The 24069-nt window shown below is 32.2% G+C and overlaps 1 protein-coding gene across 1 annotated transcript; it reads right to left on the bottom strand.

Moving 5' to 3' along the window:
* Positions 1–8285: 8285 nt before the first annotated feature.
* On the bottom strand, positions 8286–23719 carry LOC140052142 (elongation factor-like GTPase 1). Its single transcript, XM_072097567.1, is given in 18 exon segments — positions 8286–8474; positions 10303–10487; positions 10803–11797; positions 13156–13303; positions 13709–13840; positions 14289–14397; positions 14539–14695; positions 15140–15310; positions 16349–16448; positions 16867–16989; positions 17989–18125; positions 18787–18990; positions 19363–19520; positions 20321–20515; positions 21692–21825; positions 22074–22226; positions 22788–22879; positions 23615–23719. Coding segments are annotated over 17 exon segments (3381 nt in total). The 5' UTR covers position 22879; positions 23615–23719.
* Between the last annotated feature and the right edge of the window lie 350 nt (positions 23720–24069).

Below are 24069 nucleotides of genomic sequence, written 5' to 3'. Positions count from 1 at the left end.
CAGGAAAGAGTAATTTCACTCTTCCCTGGTATAACATTGAAATTTTGTTTTTTTGTGACTAAATATTTCTCAAAGAAGTAGTAGACCTGTATGTGGTGAGTTTATATACACATCCTGTATTTTGTTTGTTTGAATGGTAAATGTTATCAGGCAAACTTTGTTGATGTCATTATACTCAAAGAGATATTATAGTGTTCACTATAATATCTCTATGCTATACTTAACATTTGAAATCATCCATCAAATAATAGAGTACTAAAGAGTCTAATATGTCACTTTTTGTTTATGTTGAATGTATATCGCAAGAATATACATTATGAATTACAATTCCATGCTTAAATGTATATAACTCCATCCACTAATTTAGGCTAAAGTTGGACAGAAGACTTTGGTAAATTCCATTCTAAATGAAATCACAAATTTTCCTCAACCCTCCAGGCGGTATGTTCAAATACAGTATGGTAAGGGAAAGAAGGGGAGGGGGGTATGGTTATACTAAAGTCACTACATTTTAAAAACTTTATTTTCTTTTTATGGATTACTTATTTTACTGAAGTTTATCTAAATTAATCCTTCCCCATGACTCATTTGATGCATTTGTTCCGATTATACATAGACTAGAGAATATTTTTAAAATAAGCATCCATTTCGTTGACAGACAGTCAAAGCGGATTGAAACTACTTCCCCGTTGTGCAACGTATAATCTCAATCAGATTATCATAGTCATCTTATTTAGTGAAGGATAAATTAATTACATAATATTCATATCGTTAATTGTCTCCTTCAAAAAAAGTTCATATGTTATTAGATTTTACCTCGTAGTAGCTTTAATTAGATATGTTATATTTACCTTGAGGTTGAATGCGTTCCTTCCTGTCCGTATGTCTGTTGTACAATTGCTATATGGGTGTGTACTGAATGTGAAAATAACTTATATTTAATATACAAGAGACATTTCATATGTGTTTCCCCGAGTACAGGGATTTTATTAAAAAATTACCAAACTTTAACCTTTTTATTTTTTGACATAAAGTGGTCCCATGACACTGATGATATGGCATTATATGTTATACATATAAAATCCAATTAATATGCACTAATATTGCTATATGTGCACGTATAATGGCAAATCATTTTCTTATATTGTCGTGGGACCACTTTATGTCGAAAAATAAAAAGGTCAAAATTTGGTCATTTTTAAAAAAATCCCTGTATAGTACAGGCATTTTTGGGAAAAATTACCCATATTTTTACCTTTTTTAAATCCACTTAATATGCACTAATATTTCTATATGTGCACGTATAATGCTATATCATCATCTTATATTGTCATGGACCACTTTATGTCGAAAAATAAAAAGGTCAAAATTTGGTAATTTTTCTAGAAAATCCCTGTATAGTACAGGGATTTTTTGAAAAATCACCCAAATTTCGACCTTTTTTAAATCCACTTAATAATAGTCACTAATATTGTTATATGTATGTGTACGTATAATGCCATATCATCATCTTATAATGCCATGGGACCACTTTATGCTGAAAATAAAAAGGTCAAAACTTGGTAGTTTTTTCGTGAAAATCCATGTGCTATAGTACAGGGATTTTTTGAAAAATTACCACAATTTCGAACCTTTTTTAAATCCACTTAATATGCACTAATATTGATATATGTGCACGTATAATGCTATATCATCATCTTATAGTGTCATTGTACAACTTTATGTGAAAAAATAAAATGTCAAAAATTTGGTAATTTTTTTCGTGAAAAACCATGTACAGGAATTTTTGGAAAAAAATTACCAAAATTTCGACCTTTTTTAAATCCAATTAACATGGACTAATATGTGCACGTATATTGCCATATCATGATCTTATAGTGCCATAGGACCATTTTATGTTAATAAAAAGGTTGAAATTTGTGTGATTTTGCAAAACAATCCCTGACCAAATTTCAACAATTTTATTTTTTGACATAATGTGGTCTCATGGCACTATAAGATGATGATATAGTGCATATACATTCAAAACAAGCCAACATTTTTCTATATAAATATTTTCCATAATGCATTAAAAAATGTTTGTCGACAACCAAGTTTGAAATGATGTGGTCAGGTGGAAAACTCACTTCCTTCCTTGAACCAAATCCCTACATAATTTAGACATTACACTATGTTAAGCATCAGTTATTAACATATGGGCGTAGTAGTCATACGTAAGTATGTCTCAAGTTTTGACCAAAGTTTCTATGTTTCCTCTCAATGAGGATTTAATTGTTTAGCAATCGTCTGGTCAACAGTCTAGGTTCCAAGGAACTTTCAATTTAACTGTTTCAATTAATATTAGTTTGTACCACTTAAATCATTGCACTACTATTTCTACAATAAATTACTAAAAAAAAACTGGAACCCATCAAAATAAGATATTTTAACATGTATGCCTTGTGGACCTAATAAAAAAACTCAATTTGCACAAGCTCATTTCTAACCACATAACCTGCCAAAAGTTTAAACCAGATATAAAACAAAACTTCAACGTACTAAACTTTAAAAAAATTCAATCATATTGTGCATCACTCGCATACAATCTATATATAAATTTACGTAAGGGCAAAATTTGGTAAATCGCGCCTTACTTCTAGAATTTTCACTCGATGGTATGTAAAGTTGGTTCGTACTTTCGGTACTGATTTTAACCGCCTGATGTAACCCTGTTTACTAATTAAATTGAGTTAGATAATTAGTTATTGACGATTAAAACGAATTTAGGTTCAACGATTTGCCCCAAATAGGGGTGTTTTCCGATCGTGGTATACACTGTCTAATGGATGTCCATCTTGAAAAATACCCGCCAAAAAAATGCGAGGAGGCTTCGCATTTCTCTATCTCCTCCTACGATAATTGTTTTTAATAGCTGAAAACCGGTTGAACAGCTAGAGTACACCATCATAATGTTGAAGACAGGCCGATTTTCTTTAAAAAATACTATTTTGATAGATTTAATATACAATTATACAAATGTATTGATTTGCGATGAATGGAACATCCCAATCTCTCAGTCTGCCAGAGTTTGGTTTAACACAAGTACTGTAGGTAAATATATGGGCCCTTTGAGAATAAACTTGCAATAGGTTCGGAAAATGTTAAAAACCAATTTCTATTATTTGAATCGGTAAACAGTTTCCATTTATTATACATTGATAATGAAACATGAAATATTCCTATTTATGTCCCTCGAGGTTCATTACAATTTATATTTAGTAGTCCCACGGACTTCATCTTAGCCACTCCCCCGAGTGCTAAGGCCAAATTTATGATACCCTACTTTCTATGTAAGTTTAGTTACAGTAGTTCTTGACGATAATACGGCCGCGAAAACGTTTCTGTACAAATATGATACCGATTGGCTTTATTTCATTCAACAGCGACCATAATCTCGCCAATTACAGGATAGATAAACTATTTTATTATTGATGTGCTTATAAATTAAGACTCATGTAAACAGCTTGATTACATCATTTTACAGACAAACGAAACTTTTTTAAACCTACTGTTTCAATAACTGAGTATAATACTGTATACGTTTTCATAAGTAAGTGCATATACATTTTCGTGTTTTCATTGACGAGATTGTAATAGTAACTTCAGTAACTATTACAGTACAGTACTTATTTATTATACGACACAAGACAATTGTATCTGACAGGTACGTACATTATTCTAAAAAATAAGTCTAGATAGATCCCTTAGGCGTCATAAATCACAGGCCAACAAATCAGTACTCATGACAGAAATTCGACCCAGTTTGTTTCACACAAATGTTTACAGGAATTTCAACACCACAACCGATGATTTGCCCTAAATATTTAGGTAGACTACAGTTTAATTTTTCACTGAATAGGAGCTTGAATTTCCGATTTCCATTTCGCAGAATGTCTAGGTCTATTTATTTAGTTTGGTTCTTATAATATATAAATACAATCAACTTTATTACTGCGGTTCCATCACCACCACCACGTGCCGCCCAATTCCCGTACATACATTTCCATTTCTCCCTAATTTCTTTAATCCACATAAATTAATTGTCCAGAATCCAGTATTGGTTTTGTTGTCTCTATTTCTGAATACCCCAATTAGAGGGACACTTCCGTTGTTGTTTAGTGTCCCAAAAAAGTCCCCGTCCGTGGATTCTACTGTATTCGAGAACCATCTGTGAGCACCCCTAGATGGTACGCGAGCGAAGCGAGCGTGCCATCTAGTCTTGTTCAATTAAGTAATGTACTTAGAAGTTACGCAATAACAATTTAAAAACAAAATTCATTAAAAAGTAAGCAAATTGTCAAACAACAAAAAGACAAAAGAATCAGGAAAAGAGAAAAACAATTTCAGGGCAGACTTTTAATTAAACAACATTTCATCAGAGATAAAAGTGGGAATCTGTTACATGTCCTATATTTGTAAGTTAAACCCTTTATGTTGATCAGCAACATGTTTAATTAAATTTTCTTTCAAAATCCTTGAAATAGGCTGAATTAATTATGAAACAAGCTTATGATCAATAACAGATGTTGGTAAGAATAATTACAGCTGAATGGTAACATTTTTGGAGAATTTAATCATTAAAAGATGTTATGACAAATAAACTACTACTTTTAACATTGACTATGTAATAATACAGTAATATAACATGTACATCTTTATAGCTTCTCTAATTGCTTTAATTATGTTAATTGTTATTTAATACATAAATTAATAATTAATAAATAGATGCGTTGTGTTGTTTCAATAAAAAAATGTTAATCATGGTCGTTTGGTTACTGTATTTATTATTTGCAATGATAATTAAGATATGGCTTAATTTAATTTTCTAAAAAATCTCAGGAAGTCTAGTTCAAGTTCAAGTTAACATTTATTTCTTTCAAAACAAATATTTTATGAAATTATACAGACTGGAAAAGAAAGAAGTGTTTATAAAAAAATGGTAATATATTTCTTTGAGTTTTAAAAATGGCAAGGTCCCAAAAAGAAAAAAAAAATACTCTTTCCAACATTATGTTTCATACATATACTGTATGCAGTAACACAACAAAAACAAACAGAAAATACACACAAATATTGAAACACAAGACACAAAAGTAGTATAGCAAGCTTATACTTTTGAAAACAAAATATAACTTTCAAACAAGCAAGACAAATTCAAATATTGTGCAGGATGTATGTAGGCATCTGCATCTAAATATTATTTTAAGGCATTCCACCCCTGAGTGGCCGAGTCTTACGTTTTCAGGCCAAATACCCATTAAGTTTCTTTACTATGGATCTAAGTAAGCCATATGCTTCCTTGTTATGATAAGGCTACATTTAAAATATAACATATTTGTCTGTCTGGTACAAGTATGATAAAGCTCCCCTTCAAATGTCAAGTGTAACAAAAGCTTGCGAACACAACTTTATTATTTGTCAATGATACTCCGTTCTATGAACGTACAGCAGTAAATAATTATTGTATACGAGTTCACTGGTCACTAAACTTTAAACAATGTTGAAATTCGCTGTTTAGCATCAAAGTTGTGCCTTATCTTTCGTGCCTGTCAAACCGTAATAGTTGCCAACACAGAAATACTAATAGTAAGCTAATTTACGACTAAATCACATAATGTGACTTTTCAACGGAAAATCTGACTTATCGGGGAAATGAGTGGGCTCTATGTTTTCCATTGGGTCTTTTCATAGAAACCTGCTGTATTAACCTTGCCAGACGATGCCTTTGGGAACAATAATAATAATTATTTTTTTGTTCTTATGAATATTCATTATTATTATTAAAAGAAGTGTCTATTTCTGCTATTCAATAAGTAGAACAGGAAGATATCAAAGGGGCCTCTGTTTCCAAACAATAAATGAATACTGTACATTTAAAATGCTCAGTTTATAGCCTAGGATTGCAAAATGATAAAGAGTAAAGACCTTATAGAGTCACATAGGCAAATCATAGCAAAAAGATATGAATGAGATAGAAAAGTATATAGTATAGGAAAAGATAACAATAGAATAGGGAAATGGTAAAAAAGGAAATGAAGAAAAAACCCAACAAAATGATAGGAAAAGAAAAGCATAAGAAAATGGTTGGAATAGATAAGGAAAATAACATTTAAAATAATAAGAAAAAAACAACTTCAGTAATCATTTTCAGAACAGCTATCACCATAACGAAATAAGAAAAACAAATGGATATGAATAGTGTAAAAATACAAATTAGCGCATATAGAAACTAACATTGTGATGTTAGCTCATCATCCATAATCTTTTGTTAGCCAAGTTAATAACTAGGCCATAGGTCATTTTTCAGTCATCATCTACCGCCCTAAGAAGAAGACAAGAACAAGAAAAACATAAGGCATAAATGAATGGAAAAAAGGGCAGACATTAGAGACTCACATACAGCTATTACATGTTGGTCATCATTCTTAACCTTTTGTTAGCCAAGTTAATAACTAGGTCATAGGTCATTTTCCAGTCATCATCTACCGCCGCCATAGGATATAATGAGACTTTGATGTCTCAAAGGAATGCTTGTAGACTAGTAATCTTCTCTTCCAAATTGTTGAGTAATTATAACTAGTGTTGAAGCCCTCTGATTACTGTTAAAGCCCTGGCCAATGACTCTTCAAGTCTTTGTAGTACTAAGGAGGAGTATTGACTGGAAAAGACGACCAGAATCACCGATGATAAGGCTTAGCATGTAATAATGTTTAAATCTCTGTTAGATCAATGGTAAACTTACGTCCCTAATGATTTTCTGTTTTGTTTTGGAAACACAATACTTCAATTCTAAATAAAAAAATATTCTTTATAAAAATAATTTATCTAAAAACAATTGACAGATTAGATAAAAAGCAAATAATTTCTATTTATTTGTTTTGGTTTAATATTCAAATACAGTATATTCAATAATAATAATAATAATAATAATAATAATAATAATAATAATAATAATAATAATAATAATACCATAGCACATTTATATAGCGCCCTTATGAGTAATCATGCTCAAAGGCGCTTTACAAGCATTATTACCCAGGTCAAACACGTATGGAAACATACTCCCAAATTGCAGCTAGTTGTGTCTTGAACTAACCAGGTACCCATTTAATACACCTGGGTGGAGAGAGGCAAATGTAAGTAAAGTACCTTGCCTAAGGATACAAGCAATGTGGCGAAAGTTGGATTCGAACCACGACCTCACGATCGGTAACCCAGCATCCAACACACTGCACCACACGCCCTAAAATTTCTTCTATATATTGGGTAACCTTGTAATACAGTATATTCTCCGGGGGTGGGGGAATGACGATCCCTTACTCTTTTCTAATAGTTCACTTTTATATCTTTATACAGGATCAACAGCTTTACATCTCATTCAAAGGACGAGGCAATGTGAATATAGGATACTATCAATATATAGCACAGACATGTTATATTCTGGATGAATTGAAACATACCCTCATATGTAGTTTTAATCAGAATCATTTCAAGGAAAAGTATATTTATAAATTCTTAAGCTCTGTCTGCACTATCAATTTTGTTTCGATAGAGTAAACAATAGATTGAATATATTATAAAATGCTTAAATGGTATAGCAATTGTTTTTAGATATATTTATTTTAGATTATTTAGATTAATGTTTAATAGTTTTGATGATATAAACATCCTTTTACATGAATTGTTAATGTGCTTAATATAGTACACTTATGAATAGTTTCAAAAGTGCAGCTTTCAAATAAATTATTATTATTATTATTATATAGTTATAATGTAAAGAGTAACTCTGGAGCAGTGTTTTTAGTATGAAATTTGAAATCTTTGTTTTAGTTGATTTCAGTATGAATAAAGTACAAGAGTTCTATATACTATGTTCCTAAAGTTTACATGATGACATCATGATAATATCATGATTAAAATTTTTAGGTCATGATTTTTAGGTAATGAATTCTAGATTTCATGTTTGTTTGTAGAATGTTTTTTTTGTGGTCAAAATTATATTTGTGTGTTTTTAGCCCATAATAATTTCAATGACTCATCTTAAAACCCAATTTTGATCCAATTTCATTTCTAACTTGTGGAATAAGCTAGCATAATTTGCGTTTTTTTCTGCCAAGTTTTGTTGCTAAAATAGCACCATAATATTTTTAAAATCCAAGAAAAGTCGGAAGTTTACATTTCTTGGTATAATATGCTTGAGATAAACACCAGTTTTAATCTAAAATACAAACCAAACATTGTACAACTTATTTATTTCGGGTCAACGTTCTCTGTTTTTCGGCATGCTCAACAATTTTTTCTTCAACATACAGTCCTTTGCGTTTTCTTACACTATTCATGTATAAACGCGCCTGGTTATCTGAGTCTGCTTTCTCGCCAAAGTGCAGTAACTCCTCTTCTGTGGATGGTACCCAAAATGGATCACCACGAACAACCTGGAAGTAATTGTAATTATTTATTTTGAAAGTTATAATTGCATTTAATGTGTAGTCTTATACTGAGAGAATAGCAATTCATGAAAATCAATCTCCATTCAATGAATACAGAACATTCATTATTTGTTTTTTAATTTTTAAATAACGTCCACCTAATGTGAGTTATTTCAACATGAGACTAGGGGTTGACTTTTATGTAGGCTCTAATTCTAATACCATCTGCCTTCCTTCTTAGTGGTACAAAAAATCATACAAAAATGATCTATAGACCGATATGAGTCATATGCAGGCCTTTTCTTTTGAGGTGAACGAGTGCGATCACTCACCTAACACACTCCTAAACTTCCTTGAGGAGTGTGATTTACAACACACTTAAATTTGGTAAACTTTTATGCACCAAAATACAATGGCACACTACAGCACTCCTGAATGTATTGAAGAGTGCAATTTGTAGCACACCTACAATTTAAAAAAAGACAAGGCCTGCATATGTTACACTACCTAGTGCATTGTGCATTGATTTTACATTGATTATTACCACATTTGCCTTTATTTCGCTAAGGTTCAATACATAAAAGAATCAAAACAATTTAAGCATGTAAATAGTTTTGAGACCCACAGTACTATATAATGACACATTTTTCCCATAATACAATTTTTATAGTTGCATGTTGTAGACTTTAAATTGTATGTAATCATAAATCACATGTGATTGGTTCAGCAAGAGAGTAATATATTACATCCCACAGCCAATTGATATGGTTATAAATCAAAAACTTCATGCTTTTATTTTCTTCAAGAATGTATAAAATGCAGTCCCTTTAAATGTTATATGCAATTTTGAAGAACTACAGGTTGAATACATTCCTGTAAATTAGGACTGCTGAGGGATGGGTGGGTTCAGTAATTAATACCTTACTAAATCAAAACACAAACTCCCCCTCCCAATTTAATTATTAATTTACAATTATGTATTATTTTTGAAAAATATAAACAATAAATTAATGTCATTAAAAATAAATAAAATTCTTTCTGAACTTTAAAAGATAATTAGCACTGTTCGAAAAATAGTGGTCTGATTAAATTTGCTATGTTACCTAAAGCACAGTATCAGTTGAGAAACAGGGTAAGGGCCAGTTGGTCACCTTATTTTTGTGGTCTGATCATTTTTGTAAAATATTTTTATGACTAAAATCACCCCACAAAAAAGTCATATCTGGCCTAATCTCTTTCTATACGTATTATTATTACTGTTTATTGCCACACCATACCTGGCGGCCGAAATGGACATACATTGTCCTTTATAGAGTTTCATGAATGTGGGTGTTCCATAACCGCTGTGGATGGATGGTATCTGATCTTATTATAGAAGTGCTGTATTGGACTCTTACAATCAACATGAGCCTTACTATCCTACAGTATGTTATTTATTAGAGAAATTGCTGGGTGAAATAAACAAAAAGTGTTTGATCTTATTCGGTGATAACAAACAGAGGGATTCAATTGCCAAGTTTATCATCAAATTTCCTGAAAACTATCAACAACAGATAAATTTGGCTCAATATAACTTCTCAAAGTCGGATGCGTCACATGTGTTTTGAATGATGGATGTATTAAACATGATTTTGTTTCCTTATTTTCTTATTCAAGGGCAGGGGGTGGGGGGAGATGTTAATTCAAAGAATAAATATGGTAATGTTAAAGTTTCATTATGATAAAAAAAAACCACATGCAAAATATACATGAACAATTTTGCATTACCAATTTTATTGTGTATTAATGTAATACAATGAAAGATTCAAATAAAGGTTATTATAAAATGACATACCTCCCAGTTACTGAAGAATAACTGAGGACTGGCCTGCCCACTTGTCTTCTTGCGGATCTCTTCTGCAAAACCAAAGCTTTCTGCTACGGGCAAAACTGCAGTGATGTCAAACACGGCTGATCCTTCTCTCATGTTCTCGTTCAGTATACGACCGTTACGTTTTGATAAAACTGCATACATACGCCCTGTTTAAAATGAATTTAAAAAAACATATTAACAGCGCAGTCTTAAGTTAAATTTTGATTTATGAAATGCAACACTTTTTTAAATCAGTGTTACCTAAACATTTTTTTTTAAATCATGTGTCCTCTTCAAGTAGATTCTCTGGAAAAACCCAGGGCGAAAATGTTTTTAATGGTTTTACAATTTTGCAATTTCAATAGTACTGCATTCAGTACATTTTAAATCTAAATACAATTCTGATTTGGAAAGAGGTTCTTTTTTTTGAGGGAGTTGACTTTATTGAAACGAAATAAAGTTGTAAAATAACAAGTTCTAACCTAAAACATCTGCTGTAGCTTGCACATTACATGTATACATAGCTGCCATAAGTCTTTGTGGTTTAACCTGATATGCTGCTCTACATGCATCTTTCATAGCTGAGATTATTTGCCCCGACAGCCTCCCATAGTTCACACAAGAGCCTGGAGGACTACTGCCAACATTTACAGGTAACAGATTCTCTATGGTTTTGTTTGCTGTAGTTGGAATTTCCTTCGATAGACTGTTCATTAAGGATGTGTTGTCATTTTCCAATTTCAAATCTCCTTGTAAGTGTATTGATGGCATAATTTTGTCATTTGACGATGTTAAACTGCTGTCCACAGTCCATTCTGATACAATAAAACAAACACCCATCATAGGTTCTTCACACAATGGACCAGCTAGGGTGGCTAACTGAAAGCCATTAATTATGCTGTTATCAAAATCTCGTAGTTTCCTTGAATCATCAGTTGAATCGGTATCTTCTAGCCCGAACCAAATTGATGGTCTTTGATAGTCTTTCATTTTGTTTATTAATATATTAGGTCCACACTGTCTAGGTCCAAACGACCATATTTGCTCCATGCATCCTCGCCACTTTTTACCTGCTTCTATAAAACATGCTTCAAATTTTGACATCAAATCTTTTAGCTTTTCTAACGTTTCCAAAGTTAAATTCTTGTCAAACTTTCCAGTTAATTTTGATGTTGATAATTGTTCTAATATTTTAATTAATTCTGAATTCTCCTCGAGCAATTCTGTTATACTCTGGGGTAGTGGAAGTGCTTTTACAGCTAGGGTGTAAAACGCTTTTGGTGGTGTGAATCTGACAGTGCCATCCTTAAGGATTTCCATTGCCTCATCTTGAAGATCATTCAACACACCTGTCTGGATCTGTATCTGGTTCACGTCGTCGATGACCTCATTTACCATGTCGACCTTTGGAGGGTTGATAATGGTTTCCCGGAAAGGAATGATAGGTGGTGATACATTAATTTCAATTTTGGCAAATCTGTAAGTGAAAATCATGCAAAACAAGTAAATAATGTGAAGGCTTTAAGCAGCATATTACTAAATCAGGGACAAATGATGCAATAAAAAAAACTGCTATTGACACAGGATTAAGTAAATACTTGTACCTCAGGATGAGTTTCTACACACATCAGTTAAAAAGTATTAACTATAATTGCTTTAGAACTCTTATAAATGTAAAATTATGTAGACAATTAAACTATGTCACCTCCAATTGATAATAGCGAGCTTTTTTGATAATTAATATCTATAATGCATCCTGAAAACCATACTTTCCCAAGAAGCCACTTTGGGCAAGCCCAAGAATGCCTGCATGATAGTACATCAGGTTCAAGAATGTCCAGCTTAAGAGAGTTAACTACAGTATAATAGTACATCATGAATACACACGTCTTTTCATTATTAGTGATTCATATGAACACTTGCCTATCAATCACATACTCATCTCTCAGGAGAACAGATTCACATTATTAAATTTAATATTTTCTAGAAAGTACATATTAAGATTCAGAAATGATGTGCATGAATTTTGAGCAAAAAAACACAACAAAATGCATCATTCAATCTATTAACTTGAAAATAACTTAATTTTTTTCTTTCTTGTAAATAATAATTTAACATTTATATAGATAGGTAGATTAGTCATTTTCAATTTGCACGTCCAAGTCAGCTGTTGACAAAAACCAAACGTTATCAGATAATAATTTTAATGTAAAAAAAAATTGTTGCGCAAATGTAGTATGATTTGAAAAGAATTCTGATAAAATAGGCCTGCGATCATATCTGAAAGGCCACACAATGTCCCAAATGACAAGTATGTACCCTGACAATTTACAGAGTCAACTACAACCTCAAGACCCAGCTAAATCATGACCATGCATGAACACAATGATTAATGATGAGAGTTATCTAGGGATGTCCCCAGAAATTCCCTCTACAAGGATCATTTATAATGTACCCTTTAAGTTCCTTATAATGTTCCAACTATAATAAATAAATCCCTTCTATTATCCTTCTCAAGGAGTGGAGTTGTGGTGTGGTGGTTATGATGTTTGGCTACCAATCCAAGGGTCCTGGGTTCAAGTCCTGTCATATGTCAGGATTTTTTTCTAATGACAATTTACAACTTTACTCCCAAAGACTTTGTTTATATGACTTTGTTTATATAGAGCATCTTGTGTATATGTTTGTCTTGTGAACAGGATTGTCACCTTTAAGAAATATAGTGAATGAATTCCCTTATGGTTATCCTTGGCAATTTGCATAAATATATAAAAACAAAACAAAAGGATATTGTAGTATAAAGCTCTAAAATATGTTTATATAGCAGGTTCTTACCTTTGTTTTAAATCATCAAGGCAGCGTTCTAGATGAACCTCTCCAGCTGCTATGATGACATGCTCTCCTGTTTCTTGTACAAGTGTTTCAACACACGGGTCAGCCTGGTTTAACATACGTAAGCCTCGTACTAGCAGATGCATCTCGGCTGCAATAATACCAAAACAAAAATGTTAATATTGACTAACTAATTGTACCACCTATGGGAAGCATGTCAATGAAAAGTTGATGATTTCAAGACGGAATAAAATATTATTATATAAATTAATTGGTCAGATGTTTTGCCCAAACCTGACGTAATTGTATAATTCCTGGGCGGTACTCCAATCAATCTCTAGATTACCAGAATGGCGTTCATTCCTCAAGCGCATTTTTGTTCTTAATAGACCATTTACACCAGAGTAGGACGTAAAATCTGACCAATTAGCTCTCTGACGCAAAGCTACTCAATAGCAGCATCATTATTTATTATTACACTTGAAATAATATGTAAAATAAACTAATAGTAATGCTTATAAAATACAGTTATTTAACGAAACACAAAGTTACATACCAGGGTGTGTTGGTTCAACTGCTACTCTTACAATAGGCACAGCAGCAAATGGCATTGATGTGAAAGCAGGACACATAGGTGTACTTGACACTGTAGCAGACTTGAGAATATGTTGTTCTAGTCCACCTATACCTAAACCAAACAATGTGTATCACACATAAATATTAAAATAATAAATAATAAAAACAATGTTGTTGTTACTGCCAAGAAATTCAGAGTTCATCTTTTTGACTGCAAAATGAAGCATATTATATAAGTAGATCTTTATTAAGGGGGGGGGGGGGGGGGACACCTTCAGAACCAAATAAAGCGTCCCCTGAATAGTATCCATTCACAGGAAAGTGTCCTCTTAAGCAGGATGTCCCCTAATATAGGGGTGTTCTTCCAAAGTACAGCTCCACTGTAATTCCAAGCAAATGATATACACTATTATCATAAGATTCGATATTAAGACATGAATTATGGCATTACCAGCATAAACTTTGACATTGGTATTTTATCATCATTGCTCAATGACCCAATTCAAAACAAAATATTAAGTTTTGCCTCTGAAAAGTTACCTCACATTTTCTATACCTACCTAATACATTGCCTGCTGGAATCTCCTCCATAACCTCCAGATCTCGTCCCATTAACACATACAGATCCTCTACTGTAAAGCGACTAATAGAACTGTTATCTTCAGATACCTAAAGACATGATATTTAATTGTAAAACATTAAAACAGGAAACAGAGTTATTTTAATACAAGTGTAATGAGATTGTAAATATTTTTGTATCCAATATTTTTTAATAAGGTCAGAAATGAATATAATTTAAATATTTTGTACCTCATTTATGATTGCACTAGGGTCATGCCGTGGTCCAAGAACCAATAATTCTTGTCCTTTTTTTATTGTTCCACTAAAGACTCGTGCAAATGCCACAAAAACATCTTTTTCTTTAGTTTCTTCTTCTGTTTGTTCAATATTTGAGTTAATTTCTTTACTAGAGTTTACATCTATTACAAAAATGTAATAAAAATGTTAACCAAGCTGATTTAGCCTGTTTCAACAAAGTACAAGTTCATTCTATTTTTATCAGCCATTATCAATGACATCATAACTTAGGCTTAGTGAGTTCTGTGATTCTTTAACAGGTACTAGTCTGGGTTAGAGACCTATGCAAATTTGAAGTGCTTTCCTACACGGTAGGGTAGGGGGATTAACAATTTAACATATGGGTACTAGTCTGGGTTAGAGACCCATCAACGTCACTGGATTTTAATCTGTCTAGTGATGTGTATTCAAAGCGACTTCCTAAACGATATGTAGGGAGATATAACAATTAGATCTTAGAATCAGTAGACATGGGATAGCACTTTGACTAATCACATTCATATATTTACATAGCTTACGTAACATCATATATACTAATATTTAAGTATAATACAGTATCAGCTAAGTTGTTGGTACATTATGTTTAGCTGAATCTGTATATGACAAACCTTCTAATTTGTTAATCACTCTGTTTTCACTCTCTGTCTGTGACTGTGCCATTCGCTCGGCATGTCGCTGCCGTGCATTTTCTCTTCTCTCTTGAATTTCTTCAGTTGTAAGTGGCCTAAAAACAAGACAGATTTACAAATTACGTGTTGACTTCTAGAAACCAAAAGAACATTATTTATACAAAAAACGAATGTTTTATATGAGTGAAATGGTATCAACTAATTCCATGATGTGAAAATATAACCGATTTTAATCTCAGATTTTAATTAATTATAAAACACAAAAATTAACAATTTCAATACAAGGTTAAAGTGAACAAAAGAGCATTGCTTGACCATCTATTGACCATAAAATTATATGTATAATTTCACGAATATAAAACATTCATTATTTTTTTTTATAACACACATACAGTAGAGCCTTCATTTTACGCACGGCACGGGACCGAAAGACGTACGTAAAACACAAGATTCGTAAAATCCAGGTTTACCTTAAATTTACTCCCAAATACGTAGATCGTAGCTAAAAAGGCTGCCGTGTTTGCCTACTTTATTTACAGCATGCAGTGGTCACTAGCTAGGCCTAGACTAATCTACAGCAGTAGGCCAGGCTAGGCCTAGCTAGATGTGAGGCCTAGCTGTAAGGCCAAACTAGAAAATTATATGCAGTATATGTTCTTGTATTTTTATCTATAAATAAAAAAAGTCGCTTCCGTACGGGGAATGCATGCGCGCATGTGGCTTGTCTCACAGTATAGAAACTAACACTATTTAATAAAATACTAATAAATGATGACGTCATCGGCTATTTTAAGCGTATGTAAAATCCAGGGAACGTAAAATCAGGGTACGTAAAACACATGTTTTACTGTACTTTTAACGAGAGGATAGGCACTGTACATTGCGACACTGCACCCTCTTGGGAGTGTTACATAACATCGAGATTGCTACATAACATTTATTTTACCATGTGATCCACAATCATCCAATCAAATATGAGGGTCTACTTTATATGTTACTGAAAATGTGGATAATGTGTCACGAATTGGAGCTTTCCTTTTCATTGTATCATTCCTCTGCTTTTGTGTATTATTGACATGGTAATTATAACTAATTAATTTAAAAGGTATTTATTTAAATGTTTTACTAAGTACCTCTGTTTGTTTTGTGAAAGTGATTTGCTGTTGACAACAAACATCTTTGAGATGTAAACAATAACAGGAGCAGTAGAGCCAGAACTGCTATTCTTGAAATCTATGAAGATAAATGAAATAATCTGTTAAAATGTGTTGCCAACCTTTTAAAAATACAGAAATCTGAATGGTAACTATATGACATTTAATTCATTAAACAGTAAGTAATGAGTATAATGCTATGTTTATGTATTATCCTCACTATCAATTTAGGCTAAATTCTGAAACAAGACTTTGGTCAATCCATTATTAATTCAATCCAAGTATAATCCTTATTTTTTGCCAAATTTTTTCTAGGACAACTTCGTCATATATGGCAAGTGCCATTATTTAGAAATGAGCACCTCATCACACACATTTTCCATAAATAATTAGTTTAATTGTTTTTTTTAAAAACTATTTCTGGGATATCATTTAAGATAAGATTTACCATCCGTTTATCACTTTATACAGTAATCTATAAATACACATCATCATACCATCTTTTAGTTTCTGAGATTCAGCTGGTAGGGAATCAAACCTTCTTCCTCCTGTGCACATTAGCTTTTCTATTCTTTCTTCACTAACTTCCAGTGGGCTAGGTAGCTCATTCACTACCATAGCTAATAACAAGGAGTTAAGGATTCATATCATTAACATTCTGATGTATTGCATTTTGAATTAATAAGAATATGATTTTACAGGAAATGTATGGCTATTTTAAGTCATGTTTTGTCAAACTCTTTATATAATTTTAATAATAGTTAATTTATAAGCCTATTTTCCATTAGGTGAATTTGTTTGCACAAATGCATATTCATGTTTTCATCTTCCAAATTCCTGTCAGCGACGAATTCTAGTTCCTTCGTTGCAAAGCGAAAATTGCGCAACCAATCAGAGCTCAGAAAATTAGTTATGACACGTTCATGGGCACTCATGCGATCAAAAAGCTCAGCAGACACTCGATGAACAAGTAAAATCGCAGCTTTTCTCTGGGAAAAGTTGGAGTTGTGTGAACAAATTTGCCTAGTGGAAAATCGGTTTTATACAGGTTCTCAATGCACACTAAACATCACCTCGGTTTTTTTGGATCAGATACGTATGGCTAGTAATCATTGCAGATGTGGTTCCACCTTACTCAAAGAACTTATAACACAAGAATCTCCTGTTCGTCCAAAGCGCAATTTCGAAAGGCATTGTGGGATAGAATAGATAATGGGTGGCGCCATTGTGAGCCCTGGAGTGGCACGCCTGCATCAAATTAGAAAGTCAAAATCATAGAGGGGATCCAGTTTGACCTTTTAACCCTGTACTTCTGATACTGTGTTTTGAATGCAAATTGAAGAACAGGAGATTCTTGTGTTATATAAGTTCTTTGCCTTACTTTACTAGGTACCCATTTGCACACCTGGGTGGAGAGAGGCAAACTTAAGTAAAGTTTCTTGCTCTAGGACTAAGCTCTCACTATCTCTCTTAAGCTCTGTTTACACTATCAAAGTTTATGTGACAAAAAAATATGATGTGCCCATGATGATGTCATATCAATATCATACTGGATATTGTTTAGAAATCAATAATACTGATCATTCATATCTGTTAAACCTGTCTCTGTACAAGGATACATAATACTGCCTTAGACAGTGGTAACCACTGGCTGATAATTGACTGTAATTGTATCCTTGGGTCTTTGTGTCTGTAATCCCTTGCTGAAACTTTCAAGCCTAAAGATTTCACTATCTTATCCATTTTTTCTTTGTCTCTGAAGTAAAAAAATTATTATATAAGAGTTTTGAAAAGTGAAAATGATCTTTATGAACTGTATGCGACAAAAAAATGTGATGTGCCCACATATGGACATCATGTCATATCACTACCATATTTGGGCACACCACACATTTTTTGTCAAACTAGTTTGATATTGTAGACAGATTTTTGGTGCACTACAAACCATCTGTTACAATCTTCGAATCTCTTCATTAAATGAGTGAAAATCTAAAATTAAAGTGATTTTCCGTTTTGTATTATTTATTGTATAATATAAATTTATTATTCTGAAACAAAGTATTTCAATAATTTTGGTACATTTATACATACATTAATAAACAGGTTACTTTATTATTTAATTAATGTGTCTAAATTTTACATTTACAATACCTTTTTTTTCTATTTAAATATCAATTGATGTAATATTGTATAAACTATCTTTAAGGTAACAATAGCAGATAATAAGATCTCAATGGTCCTACCACTTGTTGGGTTTTGCAGTGTTTATATTTTCCAATTGTTCAAGTAAAAAAAAACTACTTTTTCCACTATGAATTTATTTAAATCTTTTTAGACATTTTATTTATAGACAAACTCACTAGTGATTAGTTTTACATTTAATTTCCAATAAAAATATATTAGCAAAAGGAACTTACCTCCTTGTGTAAATATCATCGTAAACTGTCCATAAAGTTTCAAGTATAAACTGAACAAACAGAGGGCGCTTTCCTTTCGCATGGGCACCTTTCTGAATCCTCTTTAACTTTGAGTTGAGGTAGAAATCTCCCCACAGAGTCTTTTTCAACACATTTAAACTGATCCCAAGCTTTTTGGTATACATCTCAGCAAAATGATCAATGCTAAATAATATTGTGGAATAAATAAGTAAAGTATTCAGCCACAAATAATTAAACAGAAACTTTCTCTATCTACACTATCAAACTTTATGTGACAAAAAAATGAGATGTAACCATACATGGACATGTTGTGTCATATCACTACCATATTTGGGCAACTCACCACCATATTTGGGAACGCCACATTTGTTTGTCACATAAAGTTTGATAATGTAGAAAAAGCTTTAGTAAAATGCTTTCTGGGTTCAAAATGATAGACTTTTCTACAATTTAGTTTACCATAAAATAAAGTATTATATATTTCCCTTGGTCACAAACGCAAGTTGCCAATTGAGTTGTTAAACGAGGTTAAGTAAGACACAAAAACATATTCACCTAAAGCCCCAACCATCATAAGCACTGGCAAATATAACATTGCCCTGATCAGGTGAGAAATACAATTTAGAATCATCGATGTCTGTCAATTCTGTGCCCCAATCGTAAACATGATCGTCTGTATGTGCCGAGGGTGACGTTGAGCTTTCACTTCTTTCCTATTGAAGAAAAAACACTTAACCATTTTCACTACCTGACACAAATTTTCTACTACTCAGTAATTTATTGTTTTAATCAGATTTGTTTACACAATAATAAACATTATCCATATAAATGTGTTTCATTCTTATACGACATATAGTTATAATTTTAAAAGGTTTTTATAAGGTCTAACAGGACAAGAAAATGTGTTTTCTTCTGGTTTTTATCTGACGGTTTGCAACTCTTATTATTATTTTGTATTTATTTCAACCGTATTAAAATAAATGTTGTTGTCGCACAACAAATTATGATAGAGGGTGTGTATTGCAAATTAACTATATGTCCTATTTCTATATTAGTCTTACACAGCACACAGTTACACTTCAAGCATTCCGAATGGTTTAGGCCTTGGCCTACGTTCTCGTCAAATATAGGTGTGTTATAAACACAAATAATGAATGTTTCATATTCATACAATGGAACAAATAATGTAATTCGTTGAAAGATGAAAATTTGTCCTATTTTTACTCGGCAAACATTCATTATTTGTATATCAATAGATATATTTTTGATTAGATATACTGTACTTGAACAATAATAATAATAAAATCTTTATTTTTGCAACGGAAAAAACTCATTCACCAGAAAGGTGTTCTTCCACAAGGCCGTATAACATTGTAACACAAAGTATGTAACAAAAATAAAGGTTAAAATAAAAAAAAGCAAAAATATAAACAACTACAACACAAGGATATATTTTTGTTAGAAAATTACACATTGTCTTTAAATAATGGACATAGAAATGAATATAACTTACATTTGACTCTTTCTCAAGGACATGTGACGCATACAGGTTACCAGTAACAGCATTCACTTGCTCTAGTATTTGCTGTAAGTGAAAATATGCCTCTAAAGGTGTCAGTTTTAACTCAAGTATGAGACGATCGATCTTGTTTAGAACAAGAACTGGTTTGATGTCTTCTAACCAAGCTTGTCTTAAAACAACATGAGTCTGCAAAATAAGACATTATGACACTTGTTACAATACAGTACAATAATCCTCATACATTTAAAGAACATAACATACAAAATGTCCATTTCATTTTCACATTTTAAGGTTTATGAATGAATTGTTAGTTTTCTGGCTCTATCAGTGGCTGTATTCATCAGTCACACTAACTAGAAAGCCATACCTCCGCCTACTGTAAAATTTTCCTACATAAGATTTCTCCGGAAATATATATATATATATTTGTGTGTGTATTAATGCTGTGTGTGATTTAGGCTAATTTCACTACAAGCATGTGTATGCAAATTTGGTTTAATGGTTATGTAACAAGCCTTACAACTAACAATAGATTATGTTGACTAATAATAGAACAGCAACGCCAAAAAACAACGGGCGAATTTGAAAAGAAATAGGTTTTTTAAAACTACTCGTAATAAAAAACCTGTAAATTAAATCAATTTATGTTGTAAAATTACAAATCACAAATTATAACTCTTGCCTCTGCAAGTACAAAAATGAAGTGTTTTGGACAAGTGGTTCTCGAGAAAATGCAATTTAAGTTTACTTGTTATTTTAAGACTGCTCACAGGCTTTTGAAAATTCTGTCCTATCTGCCCTAACACTAGCAGTTCTGAAAATTATACTAAAAAGTGGTCCAGAATTGGGTCTGTGGTCCGGATTGCCTCCAAAATGGAGTGGTCCTTGACCACATATCTATCTGTATTTTTTTTTTTGGTAAAGATCTTGTAATTACATTTTGAGTAATCCTGCTAACAAACAAACAGACAAACAGACAAACTGTAAATAATGAGGTTAAAATCATGTATCATCCATTATCTCTTTAAACAATTTAGTATACAACCTTCTATATTTTGCTCTTTGAAGTAAACGCTTCTCTTATCATAACTCAATACAACTTAATGGAAATATGGTTATGTGACTTAACTGAAATAATTAGTATTTAAGGAAAATATTTTACTCAAAGTTGATTGTACCAGGGAAGAGTGAATTAACACGCATTTCACTCTTCCCTGATTATACAAAGGAATACAAGGGTGATCTTGTGTTATTGACAGTGACACATTTATAATTTGTGTACATTTCTCTTTACTTTTTACATTAGTTATTATTATCATCTATGAAAATATTTAGTAACAAATCTTTGAGAGAACTTTGTACCTGTGGGCAAACACCTTCAACGACGTCAACAACGACAACAGCGCCATCACACAACCTAACAGCTGTTGAAACCTCTGTGGAGAAGTCTACATGGCCAGGTGAATCAATCAGGTTAATAAGATGTTCTTTTTCATCTACATAAATAATAATAAAAAATAATATACAAAGTGTATAAAAGGATAGACATATTACACTTTTAAGAAATTTTTAAATAATGCTAACTATAACAAAATTTAAACACATTCAAAAGCAAATACAAAACTGATTTTCAAATTAAAGTAAATAAATCCATGAAAAAGCCAAGAATTGAACCCATGTCTTTGGGATTGATACCCCAGCATGTTATTAACCAAGCTACAGCGCCACTATCAATTTAACTCACTTTCTTTGTAGTATAGTGATATTGCACTTGATTTCATTGTGATTCCACGTAACTGCTCGTCTTCACGACTGTCCATGTATCGCAACTTACCCGCCAGGCGAGATGAAATGATGCCATTACTTGCAATAAGTGCATCTGCAAGGGTAGTTTTGCCTATTCAGAAAGAAAGAAGTTAAATATGATGGATAACAATTGCTTCTTGATACTTAATTTGGGAGAGGATAACATAATTAATAGTTTGACTTGTATATCATTGTGTAAAGATGAGAAACATAAGAGTGTGTAAAACAGCTGTGACCTTTTATGTATTTCTCATTGAGCATTTTTAATTCATACTATATATTAAAAATGCAGCTAAAACACAGTTTTGCAAAATTAAAGATGTTGGCCTATTGTCCCCATAAAAATATGATTTAAAATGTTTTTTGGGGGTTAAATATACTATTTTATTGTCACAATAGTTATCCACTTTGACCAAAAATTGAATTTACGTGAATAAAACTGTAATTTTAACCAAAAAATAGTCAAATTTACTGCCAGCCAATTGAATTTTGGTTAAATTTAACCATTTATTATGTCATTAATTTTATAAGTGTTCAAAACATTGTTTTTTTTCTATGGGAGTGATTAACTTGATTAAAACAAAAAAATAATCAAATTCTGTTTTAATTAATCTTTATTTTTCATGTTCTTAACACATTGGAATTTACCTACCATGGTCAACATGTGCCAGGATACAGATGTTACGAATGTGTTCAGGTTGTTGCTGAAGTTTGCTTAGCTTCTCTGCTTTCCAAATTGGCATCCTAAATATAGAGTTTAAAAAGAACAATTCATTTCTTGTAATAACAATAGGCTCTAACTTTGAAATACAATTCACATTGTACTGTACTACCTACCATACCTGTTGTAACTAGGGACGGGATGTCGATGAAATCGGTCCGGATAAAAAATCGCTGTGGCTAAAGATATGGTACCGTGTCCATACTTCTAAAAACTAAAGGTACGGAAACTCGTACCTAAATATAAAACTTGTTCCTAAATATTAAAACTCGTTCTTAAAATATTAAAAACCTAACCCTCTAAATAATCTCTCTTAAATTATTAACTAAAAAAAAAAATCCATAACGATAAAAAATACTGAAAACGATATTTTTGCCATGCGAATGATGTAGGCCTACACTCTTCTGCTGGCGAATGCATGAATTACAAAAAGTTTTTGAAAATGTTTTGTCTAAAAAAGTTTGCCAAATTTCCCAACATCGATCGGTGAAACCAGTCACACCTAATAGAGTTAGAGTAGCTATACTACTACTAGCTAGCTAGTAGGCCATGCATGGTTATACCTCCTCCATATGGTTAGGCCTACCTCCTACTACTAGGCTAGGCCTAACCCTACCTAGCCTATAGTCAGAGTCCTAGAGAGAGGCTAGTCTAGCTAGTATGGGTCGCGTAGGAGGCTACCTACCTAGTAGGCCTTAGGCCTAGTCCCAGGCCTAGCCTTATTATTCGAAATTACAGTATCTCCCAGTCTTACGTACTCTATTTAGTTTTCCGTTGTCAGAATCTAAAACATACACAGACCTACATATGTCTTAGATTTGTAATAAAGGCTAGACTATAGGCCCCTAATAATAAAATAAATCTCCCAACACATGTTGTGTGTGTGAAACAAAAATATTTCACAATCATGAACACATAATTTATGAAAGGCCTGCCCTGTCTTTATTTACAGTTAGCAGTACATTACTATAATATGCTTATAAAGGCCTAGTTAGTAAACAAAACACATGTTAATATCACACATACAATTTATTGTATTAGATTGGTGTTTTTTAAATAAAAATAATGTTATAGTTGTTTAAAAAATAGTTTTTTATAGTATAGTTTTCTACAGACACCAAATTGAGTGCCATACCTTCATCTTAATTACCAGGAATGGTGTCGCGTATCGTCGCGATAATTGATTGGTTAAATAAACCAATAGCAACGCCTA

The sequence above is a fragment of the Antedon mediterranea genome, chromosome 6 (genome assembly GCF_964355755.1).
Source record: "Antedon mediterranea chromosome 6, ecAntMedi1.1, whole genome shotgun sequence".
Taxonomy (NCBI): Eukaryota; Metazoa; Echinodermata; class Crinoidea; order Comatulida; family Antedonidae; genus Antedon; species Antedon mediterranea.
This window is presented reverse-complemented; position numbering and strand designations above follow the sequence as displayed.